This window comes from Ixodes scapularis, unplaced genomic scaffold (genome assembly GCF_016920785.2).
Source record: "Ixodes scapularis isolate PalLabHiFi unplaced genomic scaffold, ASM1692078v2 PGA_scaffold2__306_contigs__length_199485367, whole genome shotgun sequence".
Classification (NCBI taxonomy): Eukaryota; Metazoa; Arthropoda; class Arachnida; order Ixodida; family Ixodidae; genus Ixodes; species Ixodes scapularis.
In genome coordinates this window covers 167,014,817-167,034,360 of record NW_024609857.1, presented here as the reverse complement: position 1 = coordinate 167,034,360, position 19,544 = coordinate 167,014,817, and the positions used below count along the sequence as shown (strand labels likewise).

General features: G+C 48.3%; 1 protein-coding gene across 4 annotated transcripts in view; it reads right to left on the bottom strand.

Moving 5' to 3' along the window:
• Positions 1–19,544, bottom strand: part of LOC8037688 (raf homolog serine/threonine-protein kinase Raf) — a 120,989-nt gene that overhangs the window by 80,549 nt on the left and 20,896 nt on the right. Inside the window, exon 1 of one of the 4 annotated variants that reach the window (XM_029972489.4) lies at positions 371–606. The exons of 1 other annotated variant lie outside the window; for it this stretch is intronic. In XM_029972489.4, coding sequence (XP_029828349.1) covers positions 371–478 — 108 coding nt within the window. In that variant the 5' untranslated portion in view covers positions 479–606. Of the gene's footprint in view, positions 1–370; positions 607–19,544 lie in introns of those variants that run through there. 2 more of the 4 variants (XM_029972481.4, XM_029972494.4) reach the window with 2 other exon arrangements.

The following is a 19,544-nucleotide window of genomic DNA, read 5'->3' as shown; positions in this document are numbered from 1 at the left end:
CCCACGGCGGCGTTGCAACAGCTTCAGAGGAACCAAAGGTTCGCCCGAATTCGGCTTCGCTCGCGATGACATGCGCGCTCCGAGCACGGCGCTCCTCTTTGTAGTGCTGCAGACTGCACCGACTCGTGACGAGGAAAAGGCCGCCGGCGCAGCGCCGTCGGCTGCCGTGTCCACGGAGGTTCGAACGCGGGTTGCGGTGCACCGGTCCCGCGGTCCGCACATGCGATCGCACGGGCCGGAACAGCACGGCGCGTACACCGTACGACGACCGTCCGAGCGTCGGCTGCGCACCGTCGCGCCGATCTCAGGCGCTGCAGTGCGCCCGGCGGCCTGCGGATAGGGGCAAGGGCCGGCTGCGTGGCTCGCCTACCTCATCCGACAATGCATCCCTGTCGTCCTGGTCAAAGTTTGCAGGCGGCGAGCTCAATCCGAGCGGAGGGACGGACCCGTTGTAGGGCGACTCCGGCACCACAGCCATCTTGCTTACGCTCGCAAATAGCCCACACGGTGTGTCACGTGATCGCACCCTGTCACGAGGTGTCACCCTGTTCGCGGCTGGGGCGGCTGGGGCGTACTGGTGGGGGACACCCTTCGGAGCCGTTGCGCCTGTTTCACATTATCACCGCCATGGGCGCCACCTCCCCATACAACGAAAACGATGTGACCCCTACGTACTGCTTGCTACCACTGCTACGGCTTCTTGCTACTTCGGCAAGTTCCTAGGCTGTCCCTATTCGCACTCCGAGTGCGGATAGTGGTGGATTCTTATCCGCACTCCGAGTGCGAATAATTTTGGATTCTTATCCGCACTCCGAGTGCGGATTGTGTTGGCTTCTTATCCGCACTCCGAGCCTCCGAGCGCGTGAGTGCGGATTGCGTGCGGAGGCGCGGACGCTGTACGGGGCGTACGGCATAGCGTATGGTGGGCACCGGGCAGCCGCAGCACCGGGGGTACGAAGACGTTGGCACGAAGACGTTGGATTTTCTTTACCTGCACTCCGCGTGTGGCGCGATTATGTCGCGGGAAACTATGAACACAGTGGTTCTCAACTTCGTGTTGATTCACTGGCGTGTTGGCAGCCTCGACGAGTCTGTGGCAATATTGGTGGTTCTGGTTTCATAATTAAAATAATTTCAAGCAAATGTTTTTATTGTTTTATATATATAAAAAAAAATAGCATTGGGTGGTGCGCTTCAGATTAAACGGTACTCACGCCTCGGGGATCGGATAGAGGCGATCAATGCGTGTGCGTGTGTGTGTGTGTCTGCGTGTGTGCGCGTGCGTGCGTGCGTGCGTGCGTGCGTGCGTGTGTGTGTGTTCCCAAACACATCAACCTCACAATCCCGCCCCCCCCCCCCCCCCCCAAAAAAAAAAAAGTTCTGGCGATTATTTTTTTTCTGTAGGATTAAATATTTTTATTGACGAAAAAAAAAAAAAAAGACAAACTAGAGCAGTGTACAATTTGTGACGTGTTTTGTCTTGTGCTTAGATGATGGAGGCGGTGGCTTAGGAAAGGGGGGGGGGGGGGGGAGGCTGTAGGAAAATCAGTCATTTCCAGTAAACAATATTATTAAAAAAGAGCCCCCCCCCACCCCCCTCTTTCCCGGCTCAATCTTCTCAACATTTTCAACACTACTAGACGAGGGAATGCCTAATAAGTCCCCGGCCTTTTGTTACTGTAATTGTTTTTAATAGACTGATTTGAGCTTTTATAAGTAGACGACGATAGATGTGATGGCTGTTAAAAGATGTTTTTGTGTGGTTGCGTGTGATCTAGGATGTTAAACATATACTCCGAGGGTGCCGAACACTGAGCTTGCGGGTTTTGGGCGTGGCGGCAGCGGAAGTTTTGAACATCTCTCTCTGTGTGTGTGTGATGGGGCCGGGGGGGGGGGGGGGGGGGGGGGGGGCAATTGTGTATTGAAAATTGTTTGCTAGCCGCCCACCGTTTCCACATTACTGCCCCTATCAGCTAAGCACCACACAATGTTAATGTGCTGACTGGGGCGAAGGCGCGTTATAATACAAATCTTAAACCAACTTCCGTTTTTTTTTTTGCAAATAATAATATTTTGTTTAACAAAAAAAAAAAGAAAAAAAAAAAAAAAGAAGATTCTGAAGAAACAATAGGATTGCTTACGTCCTGCTTTCATGCTTTTTTTCAAGCCCCCGAGGCGCGAGTGCAGTTCAGTTTCTACCCAAATACACCACATAACGCTAATCGATTTCGAAAAAAAAAAAAAAAAGATGCGATTATGCACTTGCAGTGATGTTTGGAGGTGAGCTAGTCGGTGGTGAATAGGGAACATATAATCAAAACAGCGCAAACGAACACGAGAACAAGTAGAAGAAGGGACACAAACACAGCGCTGACTCGCGTCTTCTTATGTTGATGTGTTTTAAGAAGACGAAAAAGAGAGTAAATCGTGAGTCAGCACTGTGCCTGTGTCCTTTTTTCTACTTGTCCTTGTGTTCGTTCGTGCTGTTTTAATTATATATTTACAGTTATACATTTGTTTGAAACTGAATTAATTCTGAAACACAGGTCTCCTCCCAATTAAACACCGCACAACCATTAATATTTCTATGAAATCGGTGCTGCCAACATGCCGATGTCACACCACAAACATCGCAAGTCAAAGTTTCCCGCGTCCAAGTCGCGCCACGCCACACACCAAGTTCTTCGCCACACGCACTCGGAGTGCGGATAAGAATCCAACGCAATCCGCACTCGGAGTGCGGATAAGAATCCAAAATTATCCGCACTCGGAGTGCGGATAAGAATCTACCACTATCCGCACTCGGAGTGCGGATAGGGACAGCCAAGTTCCTACTGGGCAAGTTCTATCCAGAGCGTGCACCAGACGGAGGGCTGGGCATGCCTTCTCCGCTAGCCAGACGCGGAAAAGAATCCCCTAGCGATGGCAACGAGGAGCAGTTGCATAAGGATTAAATGTAGTAACTCTTACGAGATATTTTAATTATGATCAGTACATGCAGATTTTTTCGGTCGCGCACCAGTCACCTAGCTGTGTTTGGAGATTTGTGTTTGTCCTCGCACCTTGGCATTTAATCGCAATTTAATCATAACCTTAAAATGCAAGCCTTTCACCTTTGTTGGTATCTTATACAATCTTGTGCGCAACAAAGACGAGGACAAAAGCAGAGAAGAGGACACAACAAGGCGTAACTTTCAACTGAATTTTATTGAAAACGTGTTCCTGTATATATAGTCTCAACCGTCGTCACAATTACAACAAAAAGACAAAAGTAAAAAAAAAAAACTCCATGACAGAGCATAACTGGGAAACAACACTATCTCGTTCTCAGGAAAAACAAATAATCAATGTGCTCGGCTTCTATGATTTCCCGTGTTACCGCTGACTTAGATTTCCCAATTTCATTCAGCCCACTCCAAGCTAGTCAAAAGGAGTATTGTTAACCTGTGTTTCACCAATGTACTAAAAAAGTCCTGTGAGCATTTGATCCCCCAGGCGAAAATTTTCAACTGGGACCAGTTGGTCCCAGTTGCAACTGGTTTATGGAACAATTCCCAGTTGCAACTGGTCCCAGTTGGAGTCGTCCAACTGGGACCAGTTGGTCCCAGTTGCAACTGGTTTATGGAACAATTCCCAGTTGGAGTTGGTCCCAGCTGGAATTGGTCCCAGTTACAACTGGTCCCAGTTGGAGTTGGCACCAACTCCAGTAACAATGAAACACGGCACAAAATGGAAGGTTGACAAGACTTTATTGTCAAAAACTTGGAGAATGAAACTAAATAGGTTCGGTGACGTACACGCTCCGGGTTTAGCCACTTGCTTGCGACGGTTGAATCGCTTTTTCAGAGGTGGTATTCATGAGATGAAGGAAGATCGGCCGCTGGCGTCTGTTAGTGAAGACGTCCTCAGCTTCTCTTCCCATCGCGTGAAGAAAGGTGCTCACCCGTGATCCTGCGTTGCGCAGGTGAAGTCCTGATAAGATGTGGTAGCGCTCCCACCTTGCAATCTCTGTCACAACAGTCGAACATTTTCGAGGTAGACCTCCCGCCATTTTCGCCATTGTGCTCTCCGCGGCGTGTTCTCTTCCGTCCGGTCTTTCCTGGGTGCCCTCCGATCGCTGAACTGCATCTTTCCATCCTCGAAGTTCACCGCCGCCACCGTGGTGTGTGTACAGTTAGGTCCAAAGAAGCGCAGCTGTAGTTTTGACATTTTCATAACGACGCCAACTTGGGCGATGGCGACCCTTCTCTACCGCGTCCGTCAGCGTCCGTCCGACTCCGGATGGATGGATGGATGGATGAATACGGCTGAGCCCTTTGGATCCGGCGTCAGCATAGGCAGCGCCATCTGTCGACAGCGCGTACCACTAATCCGCACCCGCGTGCGGCGGCGGCCGGCTAGCTCTGATTAGTCAAAAAATAAATTTATTTATTAAAAAAAAAAAATGTAGGTATTTAAATAAATGTTTTAATATATTTTAATAATGCACTAAATGTTCATTTAGGTGAACACATTTGTCACTAATTATATTTTCCAATTAAAAATTATTTAGTTAATTAACATTTTTATATTATTTTTATAAATATATAAATGTACCCGAGTAATTAAAAATTCCCTATTTGTATAAATCTAAAAATGTTAGTGTTTTTAGTTTTCTTCATTAGCAAGGGTCAATACACCCCCAACTTGTCCAAATTGTTGCCCAGTGTGAACTGGGAACGGGAAAGGCATTTGAAGTCCGACTGGGAATCACTCCAACCAGTTACTTTCCTAACTGGTTCCAGTGCACTCCATTCCCAACTGGGAGTCAAACCAATTGACTCCCAACTGAGAATGGTTCAAACCAGTTGACCCCTCAGCTGGTCCCAGTTGGACTCCTATTGGTCCCAGTTGATTCCCAGTTGGGACCAGTTAGTCCCAGTTGAAACCAGTTGAGGTGCCAACTGGTCCCAGTTAGAAATTTTCGCCTGGTTTTTCGCAGGGTTTTAATTTAATTTCGCAGGGTTTTAATCAGCAAGTTTTGCGCTTGCTCGCATGCTGGGTATCCAAAACACATTCTTGTTGCGGTCGCGGAAGGCCTTTTAAGAAAGCGCTGTCTCGTAGAAAACAATGGGAGCCAGCCGGTACGACAAAAAGGAAAAGTTGTTGTGATTCCGTATATACACCGCGAGTGTCGCACAATCTAAAGAAAATAGCAATGCGATCAAATGTAAAGGTAGTGTTTTCTGCACCCAATAAGCTCATGGACCTGTGCAAACTATCAAAGCCTGGCGTGCGTGCCAAACACGGATGTGAAAAGAAGCACATAACGATATTTGTCGGCTGTACAGATGGCGTGGTTTATCGCATTCCGTTGTCCTGTGGCAGCCACTTCGTCGGGCAGACGGGGCGCTGCCTAAACGATCGGCTTCGCGAGCACAATAACAACATGCAAAAAAAGTGAAAGCCGTTTACAACTCCCTGTAACACCGAATTAGAGCGCAGCTCTTGAGGAGGAGGAGGGAAGGGTACTGGGGGGGTGAAGTGACCTGGGGGGGGGGGTCACGTGACGATGCCGATGCTGTCATCAGTGACGTCACTGATGACGTCATCAGTGACGATGACGATGCGGACACCGTTGACGTCATCAGCGATGATGACGATGCGGATGTTGGTGACGTCATCAGTGACGTCAATGATGACGTAATTTGTGACGATGACGATGCGGATGCCCCCCGAAGTCACGTGACACCCCCAGGTCACGTGACCACCCCCAGGGTCACGTGACCCCCGCCGAGGTCTCGTGACCTCCCCGATGACGTCATCGTCACTGATGACGTCACCGGCATCCGCATCGTCATCATTACTGATGACGTCATCAGTGACGTCACCGATGACCTCACCGGCATCCGCATCGTCATCGTCATCATCGCTGACGACGTCATCAGTGACGTCACTGATGACGTCACCGGCATCCGCATCGTCATCATCACTGATGACGTCATCTGTGACGTCACTGACGACCTCACCGGCATCCGCATCGTCATCATCACTGATGACGTCATCAGTGACATCACTGATGACGTCATCAGCGATGATGGCGATGCGGATGCCGGTGACGTCATCAGTGACGATGACGTCATCGGGGAGGTCACGTGACCTCGGCGGGGGTCACGTGACCCTGGGGGTGGTCACGTGACCTGGGGGTGTCACGTGACTTCGGGGGGGGGGGGGGTCACGTGACCTCGTGGGGTCACGTGACTTCAGGGGGTCACGTGACTTTGGGTGTCACGTGACCTTGGAGGTCATGTGACCCTGGGGGAGGGGTCACGTGACCTCTGGGGGTCACGTGACCTTGGGGGCCACGTGACCTTGGGATGACCTTGGTTACGCCGACGGCGACGCCGACGCCGCTCAAGCCGGGAACGGGCCCCTAAGAGCTGCGCTCTAAAAAGAATGGTGGCTTTCTTGACTTGCATTGCAGGACATGCGGTTGTACCCCACTGTTGGATGAATGCGTAAAAAATGAAAGCCGTTTACAATTCCCTGTAACGCCGATTAGAGCGCAGCTCTTGAGGAGGAAGATGGAAGCGTACTGAGGGATAGGTGACTCCTTGAGGTCACGTGACCTCAAGGGGGTCACGTGACCACAGGGGCTCACGTGACCTCAGGGGCTCACGTGACCTTTGGGGGTCACGTGACCTGAAGGGGTCACATGACCTTAGGGGGTCACGTGCCCTCAAGGGGGTCACGTGACCTCGGTGGGTCACATGACCTTAGGGGGTCACGTGCCCTCAAGGGGGTCACGTGACCTCGGTGGGTCACGTGACCCCAGAAGTCACGTGACTTCTGGGGGTCACGTGACCTCACGGGGTCACGTGACCCACCCAGGTCACGTGACCCCTTAGGTCACGTGACTTCAAGGGGTCACATGACCTCAGGGGGTCACGTGACTTCTGGGGGTCATGTGACCTCAGGGGGTCACGTGACCTAGGGGTGTCACGTGACCTGGGTGGGTCACGTGACCTCGGGAGGGGGGTCACGTGACCTCGCGGTTACGCCGACGGCGACGCCGACGCCGCTCAAGCCGGAAACGGGCCCCTAAGAGCTGCGCTCTAAAAAAGTGAAAGCCGTTTACAACTCCCTGTAACACCGAATTAGAGCGCAGCTCTTGAGGAGGAGGGAAGGGTACTGGAAGGGTGAAGTGACCTGGGGGGGGGTCACGTGACCTTGGCGGGTCACGTGACGATGCCGATGATCTCATCAGTGACGTCACTGATGACGTCATCAGTGACGATGACGATGCGGACTCCGATGACGTCATCAGCGATGATGACGATGACGATGCGGATGTCGGTGACGTCATCAGTGACGTCACTGATGACGTCATCTGTGATGATGACGATGCGGATGCCCCACCCCGAAGTCACGTGACACCCCCAGGTCACGTGACCTCCCCGATGACGTCATCGTCACTGATGACGTCACCGGCATCCGCATCGTCATCGTCATCATCGCTGATGACGTCATCGGTGACGTCACTGATGACCTCACCGGCATCCGCATCGTCATCGTCATCATCACTGATGACGTCATCAGTGACGTCACTCATGACCTCACCGGCATCCGCATCGTCATCGTCATCATCACTGATGACGTCATCAGTGATGATGACGATGCGGATGCCGTTTGACGTCATCGGGGAGGTCACGTGACCTCGGCGGGGGTCACGTGACCTGGGGGTGTCACGTGACTGGGGGGTCACGTGACTTCGGGGGGGGGGTCACGTGACCTCGGAGGGTCACGTGACTTCAGAGGGGTCACGTGACTTTGGGTGTCACGTGACCTTGGGGGTCACGTGACCCTGGGGGAGGGGTCACGTGACCTTGGGATGACCTTGGGGGGCCACGTGACCTTGGGATGACGTTGGTTACGCCGACGCCGACGGCGACGCCAACGGCGACGCCGCTCAAGCCGGGAACGGGCCCCTAAGAGCTGCGCTCTAAAATAACTGCGTGTTTATCTTAGGAAACACGTGACCTCGGCGGGGGGGGGGGGTCACGTGACATCAAAGGGGTCACGTGACCCTCGTGAGGGTAACTCTCATAACCCTAGCAACCCTTGTGAGGGTAACCCTCGTGACCTTCGTGAGGGTAACTCTCATAACCCTCGTGAGGGCAACCCTCGTAACCCCCATGAGAGTAACCCTCGTGAGGGTAACTCTCATAACCCTAGTAACCCTTGTGAGGGTAACCCTCGTGACCCTCGTTAGGGTAACTCTCATAACCCTCACGACCCTCGTGAGGGTAACCCTCGTGACCCTCGTAAGGGTAACCCTCGTGAGAGTAACCTTCGTAACCCTCGCGAGGGTTGCTATCCTCACTAGGATCACGAGGGTTACCCTCGTAACCCTCGCGAGAGTAACCCTCGTAACCCTCACGAGGGTTATGAGGGTTACGCGTGGTTACGCCGACGGCGACGCCGACGCCGACGCCGCTCAAGCCGGAGATGGGCGCCTAAGAGCTGCGCTCTAAAATTGGGAAATGCAAGTCAGCGGTAACACGCAAAATCATAGAAGCCGAGCACATTGATTATTTAGGAGACATGTGTGTTGCTATGCCGTCGATTGCATTATCGGAGAAGGAATTGTTTTTCCTGAGAACGAGATAGTGTTGTTTCCCAGTTATGCTCTGTCATGGGATTTTTTTTTGTCATTGTGACGATGATTGAGACTATATATACCGGAACACGTTTTCAATAAAATTCAGTTGAAAGTTGTGCCTTGTTGTGTCCTCTTCTCTGCTTTTGTCCTCGTCTTTGTTGCGCACAAGATTGTATAAGATGTCAAACCAACTCGCCCAAACAACCACTCCCCTTGTTGGTGTTGACTGGTGGCAGCTGATAGAACCCGTCTTCTCTAGCCTTGCTTAGCTCAGTTGGTAGAGCGCTTCACTGGAAATGGAAATGTCCCGGTGTAGGACGCCGATCTCACTACCCCTCTGCTTCGACTACGGTAGTGGTTATGGCGTACGCCAAAATCAATACCGTAGTCATTTCGGCGTACGCCATAGTCAATACCGTAGTCTTTTTCGCATACCCCAAACACACTACCCTTACGCCAAATTCAATACCTTGAATAACGTCGGTTCAGCAGGGGTTGAGCCAGTTGAGCTCCGCATTCCGCTAAAACTGGCGGAAGTAACTTTCTGCAGCAAAATACCCTGATTGTTTGTTGTTGTTTGTATGAGCAGCGGAACGCGCGCGGCAGGCGTTGTTAATTTTGATTAGCGTTGATACGGCTGACGGCACAAGCAAGGAAGCTTGGAGTGATTCTGTGTGAATGTGATTTGACATCGCTTCTTTCTGTTTCTTCGATCGTGGTGCAAATGCAGGTGCCCGACTCCCGAACGATTCGAAGGCAAGAGTGGTAGCCCGCCTGTCCGCTGGTCTCAATCGCATGCACTGTCGTCGTTTTGGGCACATCGGAAGAAAATAAGACGCTCACTATTTTAAATAGCGTGCGATCGGCCTGTCTAGGTTCTGGCGACACCGTTTCAGGCTGTATATGAGAAAATTTAGCCACTACAGTACGACTGCTAGCCTGGGGTATGTGCCTCACAACAGATCGAAACGCGGTGGGGGTGGGGATCCCTGGCAGCGGGACCTTTCGCTGTACGAGCTGCGGTGCGCTAACACACTCGACCTCCGATACCCCCTTGGGTCACAGCGCTTGCTGAAAGAAGTTTGGATCGTTTTACGCAGATTTTGCAGTGCGTACGAGACGCACAACTGCTACGTACTACGTCCTAGATGCCCAAACTGAGGCTCGCTACTTGTGCGCGGCTCTCGTGATCTGGAGAACAGTACGCTCGCCATGAAAATGTTGCAGTGAGAATTAAGTACGGAAAAGTAATATTATAAAAGTAGAGTATTTAAAACTGGCTTGCATTGTCACTGAACATATGAAAACAAAACTGATTAGGAATGCCAATCAGACAATCAGATCGGGTAGGAATGTGATATAATGTGCTCAAGTTATGTGTGAAGTTGCGTCAGCACAGGAATTCAAACTTGTTGGCCCCACCCCCGCTCCTAAATTCTTCCAATGTTGCTGGCAGTTTTTTTTATTTTTTTTTTTTATTATTATTATTATTATTGTAACTTCAAAGGTCCCAAAAGGGGCATTACATAAGGAGTGGGGGGGGGGGGGGGAAGGGGGGAAGGGGAAGGGAAGTACATAAAAAGTACAAAAGATCAACATATGAACAGACAGGTGGCTGGCACCTACAGTGCTGGTGAGTAATATAAACAGTGAGAACAAGTGTGTGTGAAATAAAACTGGTACATAAATACACTATATAGTCAGTTACAGTTTAAGAAGGTAGCGGCAAATGCCCCTCAAAGGGAATCAGATATCCCTCCGCCACCTCAGCATCCAATAGCGTCCCACCGTTTCCGTGACGTCGCGGTCAACGCGCGAGGAGGGTCTTGCCTTTCTGTACATATTTGCTTTATCTTTCAACTTTGACTTAGCATTGTGGAAGCCACGAGAGGGAGATTAGAGTTCTCCCCCACCGACGGAAACAAATACGACTTTCGAAGATTAGCTTCCCCCCCCCGATGGATACAAAGGCTGCTTTCAGGGGCTCGGTTCCCTCTCCGATGAATACAGTGGTCGCTTTCTTAAAAAGTGGGATCGGAGACAAGTGGGAATCCATTCAAGCGGAACAAGGAGCGTTGCTAGTGAACTCTTCTTTCGACTGCGGAGAGATTTGAAACGGGCGCATCACACTTGTGGGAGGAGCTTCTCCTACCTTCTTGACTTGTAACCGACTATAGCTAAAAGAGTAATCGAAGCATTGTGGAACAAGACGGGGTCACCTATTGCCGGGCAGAACCAGGGTAATCACCGACTCGCACCAAGCATACCAGAGCTTCCAGTCAGGCTTGGTGTCCTGAAAAGCGCTGCAGGTGCTCAAAAACAAAAGACCCCCAAAGGAGCCCACAGAATTTGAATGGGTACCTGCCCACTCCGTGGTAGAGGGCAACAAACTTGCTCACCAGCAGGCCTGCGCGCTGACTTACCGGGCCACAGCCATGGAAGAGGTACAGGACCAACCCATGGTGACCTAAAAGGAAATACTAGTCGCACTCTACTGCAAGGATAGGCGAAGACTGCCAGCCCCACATCCTAAGTTAACGCTGGAGGAACAGGTAGCGTATAGGCAAATTCAGTCGGGGTCCTTCCCCCACCCCTTTTACTCAGTCGCATATGTTCCCCACTCAATACAGTGGGAACTGCCCAGTGTGCCAAGAGATAGGAACCCTCCGTCACAAAATAGGCGAGTGTAGATTCAATCAAGACCACCCACTACTCCCACCCTTCCCCCTGTAGAGCGATGGGAGAACTTGCTGTCCAGCCCCGCCCTGGAGAATCAGCTTCAATTGGTCAACAGGGGCCAGGCAGACAAGGCAGCATATAGGATCTCGTGAAGAGGGAAGCCCTTCCATCCGGCAGAGACCATCGTGCTGAAATGCTCAGAATAAAAGTTTATTCTCTCTCCCTCTCTGATTGTTTGAAGTAGTTTGTGATCCGAGATATGTGACATGGGGTGGTTTAGTTGTGCCGATGCTCTTCTAGGAGGAAGTAGCAGTGAGTTATGAAGCATTGGATTATAATAGAAAATTTTATGAAATGGGGTTAAGCATGATATCTTATGGCACGACTTATACAGCTGGAATTTCAGTGCAGAGACACTAGTTCTTCGGTAATGATCATTAAGAATCAACCTGGCCGTGCGATTTTGAACCGACTCAAGATGGTTAATGGGATAAATTTGATGAGCGTTGCGAATTGCTGCTGCATACAACTTTGGTCCAACGTAAGTCTCGTATGCCATTATCTGGAGATGAGATGGTGGCACCTTCAGATTTCTTTTGATGTACCCGAGAGTGTGCGAAGCCTCTGCTGAGTCTGTTTCAATGTGGTTATTCCAGGTTAAGTCAATAGGCAGTGTTGCACCAAAATATTTATAGATGGAGGCAGGCAGAGATGATTAGTCCAGAGCCAATGGAATACGAAAAACATGATGTTACATGTTTCCAATTAAAGCGAAGTACTTTACATTTTGACATGTTTAATGACATGAGTCATTTGAGATACCAGGCACGAATCGGGTCAAGATCACTCGGAAGATTTAAATGGTCATCAGACAGTAATTTTGCGATATAGGACACAATCGTAAGCAAAGAGACAAAGCCTACAATTGATAAGTCGTTAATAAAAATAAGAAACAGTAGTGGACCTAGTAATGCCCCCTGTGGAACTCCAGATAAAACGTTAGTAAAGTCTGACATATGGTTGTTAGCCAGAGTGCGAGAAAAGAGAAAGTCATGAATCCAAGAAAGGACCAAAGGGTCGATACCCAGGATAGAAAGTTTTGAAATTAGATGACGATGGGGAACTCTGTCGAATGCCTTCGAGAAGTCGAGGAATACAGCATCGGTTTGGCCCTGCGAGTCAAGGTTAGTGATTAACTTGTGTTTGAGTTCAAAAAGTTGCGTCTCGCATGAAAAACCCCTACGAAATTCATGAATTGATGATTGTAAAAAATATGATTGGCTTCTTAATATGATATGGGATGATAGTTTGAGGCCAGCACACGATCACCGCTTTTAAAGACCGTAATGGCCTTCCCCAGCTTCCAGTCCAATGGTATACGCCGTTCCACCTTCAGTCCGAGCACACTGGACGCCACAAGCTATCCCAGCCGATCCAGTGTCGGGAGAAAATCGTGTGACCTTTTGGTTGGCCAGAGCGACGCAGGGAGCTCAAGGTCACATGACACTCTCTCAACGCTGGATTGGCTGGGATAGCTCCTAGCGTCCGCTGCGCTCGGACTGAAGGTGAAACGGAGTATAGGCAATACTGCTGTAATGACTAAGAAAATATGAATGTGAGGAATTCACTAGATATTACTTTGGTGTTGCTAAGAATCTTGGGGCTAATATTGTCTGGACGACAAGATGATAAGAGTTTTAAACCTATAAGTCAAAGTATTCTGGAAGCAGAAATGTTAGTGTCAATGGGGGCCATGGGCTCAAAACCAGAGCAAGGCAAACTATATGTATATGATTGATGCTTTCGTTTGATAGTATGAAAGAGAAATATTTGTTTAAAGCTGTAGTGCAATGTGGCTCAGACACTGCGTCCACATTTTCATTCTTTAGTCGGATAGAGTCAGTATTATCTCTGGGTGAAAATACCTTCCAGAACTTCTGGGGGTTACTTTGCAGAATTCGTGGCAGGCCCAAAGAAAATAACTTTTTTTTCGTCAACCTTACGCTCTGTACAAGATTTGAGACATGAGAAATGTTTGTCCCAGACTTTGTTATTATTTACTTTTTTAGCTCTTTTATACATGCGCTTCTTTTTGTTATTTATAATGATTGTAAAGTTTTATATTGTACCAGGGGTTATGCCCGTCGCTGTGTACAATAACATTCGGAACAAATTGCTCAGTTAAAATATTAAGTTTGTTTTTAAATAGTGACGAGTTTTTTCCACCGATCTTGAACGAAGGTTTTCGACATACGACTGATAGAACGATGACACGTTCCGATTTATGGTGACGTAGTAATCACCTCTGTTATAGCTCACGAATTGTTTGAACAGTTGGGCTCAGCGTGGGCACAGGGATAGATAACTCGATGATCAAGATGCCGTGGTCACCTAAGCCAGCAACACAGTTGACAGTTTTTATTATTTCTGTTGTGCTTGTAAGGGTACGGTCAAGAATATTGTCGCCACGGGTGGGTTGTTCAACAACTGGGGTGAGGTTAAAATTCGAACAGTTATTGAAAAACTCTCGCGCAGCATTCGAGCTGCTCGTGGTAAGATGAACCCAGTCAATGTTTGGAAAATTTAAGTCGTCAAAGATAGCAAAGTCTCCTTTTGGGTAAAGACTTTAAATGTCGAGCAGTATGGTGCGCAAAGTGTTGCAGCACTCAGAACCATTGTTTGGTGCCCAATAATACGATGGGCAGGAGATCAAACTGTAAGGGGTACTTTATCTGAACCTGTCCCCACAGCCCGGTGTTTACTACCAGAGCATAACAAAGAAATTGAACTTCGTCATCAGTCGTGGGCACGTTAACAGCAAAAAGTAACAGCAAACAGTGTTACAGTTACAGTTACCTAGGGGGGAAAAGTAACACTGTTACAGTGACAGTTACCGGCTTCAAAAAGTAAAATGTTACAGTTACTGCAAAAAGAATAACGCCGTTACCTTCTCGTTACAGTACAAAAATTGGACTTAAGAAATCACAAACTAAAACAATATTATTTTATTTGTTACACTACAGTAAGAAGAAAGGTCAACTGAGAAATTAGAAAAATTTAAACTCGAAGGGTGTTTCTTTTTTTTGCGTGATTTTCCAGCTCAGCATTTTGATGTGCATAATTTATTTGCAATAATTGATAAGCCAATGTTTTTGATGAGCGACATCGAAGATGACGCTTCAAAGGCCGCTTTTTATACGACCAAAGCTCTGGTAAGAGCGAAGCACTCGTATCCAGACCGTGCATGACAAGCAGTCTTGGGCAGTAACTATAGTTACTAGCGTTACTGGTAGCTAGAGTTACTTTTCGGTAACGAGTTACTCTTTACTGCTGGTAACTTGTAACTGTAAGACTGTTTCTTTTGTATTGGGTAACTGTAACTGTAACTCCACACATTAAACAAACAAAAAAATTGTCTGGTTTAGCACCACGACTGAGAATCGAGTCAGCACGAAACCAATTTTAAGGAAGCAGCACCTGTGGTGGTAGGGGCGGCGAACAATGGCCGTTTCACTGACTTTGTCTCACTCTTCTCATGTGGGGACCATCTGCGGGTGTCGGTGCTCGTGCAATATGTCTCTGAGTGTTCCGTCTGGGCTGTGTCTGCACCCCCCTCTCCCTTCGCCTTTGTAGGATATGTCCGTGCTGTCATTTTTACACCCAGCGGGTCACCGTCTCCTCTTCCCTATTCGTTTTCAAGGAAGCCGTCCCCACATTGTGCAGGAAGCCGGCACTTGTTTCACTTATTTGTTCTCTTCAGAGCCGCTCGAGTAAACACGAAGGCAGGTTCAAATGAAATTGCCTTTTTCGTTGATAGCCTCAAGAAACACTCCAATGGTTGGACACTTTGTTGTGGAACCACAGATGGCTTTTTGGACAGAGACACCGCAGTGGTCGTCGTACATTCTCGTTGAGCACCAGAAGGCCTCACTCAATTGTCTCCTTTCCTGTATATTCTTTGTTTGACCCGCTACGTTCAGGCCTGCTTCCGAGTATATCCCGTGAGGTAATTATGCGATCAACCGTGTCCTCATTCATTTTGGAGTCAAAAATAAACAAAAACATTAACTGATGTGGGCCGATGACAATATTGAAAAACAGTTGATTCTAAGTTATAGTCATATGCAAATAGTGGATTTTGAGTTTGAAGCCAATAGTTTTGGCCAAATATTTTCAATTTGAATATTTAAAAGTTTTCCCATGCCTTTCACTGCATTATATGCTTAGACGAAAACCCAGCTAAAATCGTGAAGGTTGATCTATACTTGTTCATTTATAAGGTAAGTTTAGCTATCAAATATTTATGAACTGTGACGTCAGAAGGTCTGATGTCATGGGATGGCAAGTAAACGACGGATCCGATATAAAATGAATCCTATAGAGACAGCCAATCATACCCAATTGAGTGAATTTACAAATCTTGCCATATAAAATATTCTTTCTTTAATCTCAAGTTAAAAAATGAAAGCCAATTACAACTCCCCATAATGCCGAATTAGAGTGCAGCTCTTGAGGAGGAGGAGGGAAGTAGTGAGGGGAAGGTATACTCCTTCCTTCTCACCTCCTTATCCTCCTCCTCCCCTCATTCTTGAATCTCCTCTGGGGGGGGGGGGTTTACGTGACCTTGGGAGGGGGAGAGGTCGTGTGACCTCGGGGGGGGGGGGGGGGGTCATATGACCTTGGGGGAGGTGGGGGTTACATGCAGCCCTTGTGGTTAGTCCATGCTAAGGTGTGAGGAAATCTAACATGCTGAGCTTGTATCCATTTAGCCGAAAAACCGATTACTTTTATGTAATTGGAGCCGTTTGGCTAACAGCTAGGAGGGAGAGAGAGACAAATTTTATTTACAATGATGCTTCGTCCGCATTATCTGCATCTCATCAGCGGTCAAAACGATGCTGGTAGTGAGGGCGGCAGCATGGTCCCTGCGACATTGAGAATATGTGTGACACTAATTGGGGCCATAGTGTCAGTTGTGCTTCCTGGGGTGGGGCGGTCCAGCTCTTCCAACTGACAGGTATGGTAGGCATGAGGAGGAAAGGGGTGAGGTAGTATGGAGATGATTGTGCACGGGTACAGATCGGTTAGGGTAGGCATGCACTAGTTATTAGGCACATATTCCAAAGCGCCGCAAGCAATATTTAGCCGACATTTAAGCCATTGCACGGTGCAGGCACATAGCCAGAATTTTGTTTCGGGGGGCGCCCGCCCATGACAAAATGCTGTATGAGGGGGAGGGGGGAGAGGAGGTCCCAGCAAAATGGAAGATTTCGGGGGGAGCCCGGGCGCCATGGGTCTCTCTTCTGGCTACGTGCCATGGTGTATACATGAGTAAATCGTAGTGTTGCAGGGAGGAGGGGAGGGGGGAGAGGGAATTATTGTGTTGCGAGACTTGAAAAGTTTTAATTTTGGTAACTAATCATTACTTTCTATTATTCCGTATACACCGTGAAAACATTTCTTTGCCATTTGCATACTGTTTGGTATACACATCTAATACATTTGGTTACAATATTTCTTAGTATAGCAGATCCCCAGCTAAAATTCCCATTAGATCCAATTGGAATTTTAACTGGTTTTAACTGGAATCGATTGGTTTAGTGGGTTCCAATCAGCACATTGGCCGATGGGTCTCACCAATTGGAATTTAATAATTCAGAGGCATCCGGTTTAGAGAAGCTCGTTTTAGCGAACGCCGTTTTACTGACCCCGGTTTATCGAATCCCTTGAGAACCCAGTTTAGAGAAGATGGCGATAAGCTTCCCTTTAGCGAATTCGGCTGCCATTTGGCAGGGATAAATTGGCTGTCTGAAAACCCAACTGGTACGAATTGTAAATTCCAAGTGGAATCTAATGGGAATTCTCAACTGGGATGTCATATGCAAATTAACCTTCAGCACCAGCATCTTCTTTGCGAAGCTCACTGGTGCGATCGTTTCTTTCATCTATATGTTCGGGGCAGCCAAAGCGAAAACAACCGCATCTCCACGTGGTGAATGATGTTGATTGGGGCGAAGCTCTGGTGGTGCTTGTTTGCGTAGACGCTGAGCCGCAGCATGCCGAGCCTTTCGTTCGTTGTCATCCATGTCACGCTGCGGTCAAATGCTCCAATCCTTATAACCACGTTCCATACCACACATCCTCTTTCTGACATGGATGAAAACGAACGAAAGGTTCGGCATGCTGCGGCTCACCGTCTACACACAAGCACCACCAGAGCTTCGCCCCATCAACATCATTCAACGGTACGTTGCCCACACAGCAAGAAACTTGGAAACAAAAGGCTGGCAATAACTATTTAAATAGCTGCCCTCACATGTTGGCATCACAGGCAACGAGACAGCCGATCGTCTTGCAGCAGAAGCGCACCACCTTAATGTGCCAACACTCTATGTATCGAAAATCCACGAGGCCAGACAGCTTATACACAAAGAAATAGAGCGATAACATCCTGACCCGCGAGTGTCTGGAGGAAGACCACTTGCACGTGTGCCGCCAAAGCTTTCACGAGCCAGCGCCTCCATTCTGCATAGGCTTTGCGCTGGGTGTGCCTTTACAGCAAAGGCCATTCATCGTCTGGACCCCACAATCAGCCCAAACTGCTCAAGCTGTGACGTTCCCGAGGACCTAGAGCACCTCATCTGGGTCTGTCCAAATCTAGCGGACGCGAGGAAATCTTTCCTCGATGGACTACAGCTCGCAGGGGTTGCCCACGGGACAACTGAAGACATTCTTTTTCCCCCAGGCTCAGTAAGAGATGCCACTAGAACATTTGCCTTACTCATAACGTTCTTAGAAGATGCAGATCTAATAGACCGGCTCTAAAGCATGGTGCCATATACGCCCCGAGCCAGTGAACCGTCCATTCTCATAGGTAGTCCAAACTACCTCCACCCCTATCTCTCCTTCCTCTTTTTTCTCTTTTCTACTTCCTTCTTTTAATCCCTTATCCCTAACCCGTCCCTACCCCGGAACTGACTCGCCCCCCACAGAAGGTGTGGCCAACATGTACCGGGATTTCTCTCTTCCCTCTCACCACTAATAAAAAAAACATCATTCACCACGTGGGATGCGGTTGTTTTTTGCCCTACACGAGCACGGGAGCACGTGCTCACGTGCTCGTGAGCACGAGCACCCGACGCCGGACATCGGAAGGACATGGCCAGAAAGAGCTTCGCCCCTTAAAAAAAAAGAAAAGCGCTGTTTCACAAGCTTGCTGGCGGGACAGCGACCTTGGCCGGAAAAGCGTTATCTGGCCCCGCCTAAATGGAGACATCTGGTCACTTTATTGAAGGCTAAACATAAAACAGCGCAAAACAATTCGAGGACTAGCTCCACAGCTAGGACTAGTGCAGCGCTCGTCCTGTGGTGTTTGTTCCTTTCCTTGGTCTTCTTTGTTTTGCGCTGTTGTACCTACATGACGTTTAACCAATCATAAACCTGAATTTTTTTTTTTATCTACTGTAGTTGCCCTTGCAATTGCTTGAGCTCCTGTACCATCTGCTCAGCCTGTGAGTTGCCGGTGATGAGGTGCGCTGGTGACTCAGATGATATTCATGCAATAAATCATGGTAACTTAAAGCAGCTCCGTTGCCCAAACAAACCTTCATTAACACTTCAATTGTGTCTAACAAAGACCATAAATCCTTGATTACTACGCTCGACGACATGCTGCTATCCACTCACACCTCGAGCCATTTGGTGTATAATAACCTGAAATGCTTTTCCTCACTGAACCAGCAAAGCCTATGTGAATTTCATTCCAGGATGTTGGCCATTCTCACTGTGTCAGTGCTTTTAGCTTGTGTTTCTGGTTGTTTGGCATTAAGTATGGGATCCAGACATAATGGTCCCGGACATTATGATCCCAGACAATATGGTCCCGGACAATATGGTTCCGGACAAAATGGTCCCATGTCGTTTTCGCTGCATTTTTTCTTTTTTTTTTTTTTCTTGCTTTTCACAGGTTTGTAGATTGCATGTATTTATTTTTGGTGAACATTTGTGACATGAGCCATTGGTTATTTTAGAGTTACTTTTTAATTGCTTGGTCTTCAAAGGTTTATGTTATTAAATGTGATTCGCAAAATACTTATATTGCGAGCCGTTCGTCAATCTAGAGTTTATATTTTTCACGGATAATTTTCGCGATTTGTTCTACTTTTCGTGTGTTCAACTTGAGTTTCAACCAGGCTACCGAGAAATGCAACAGCAACTTCAAACA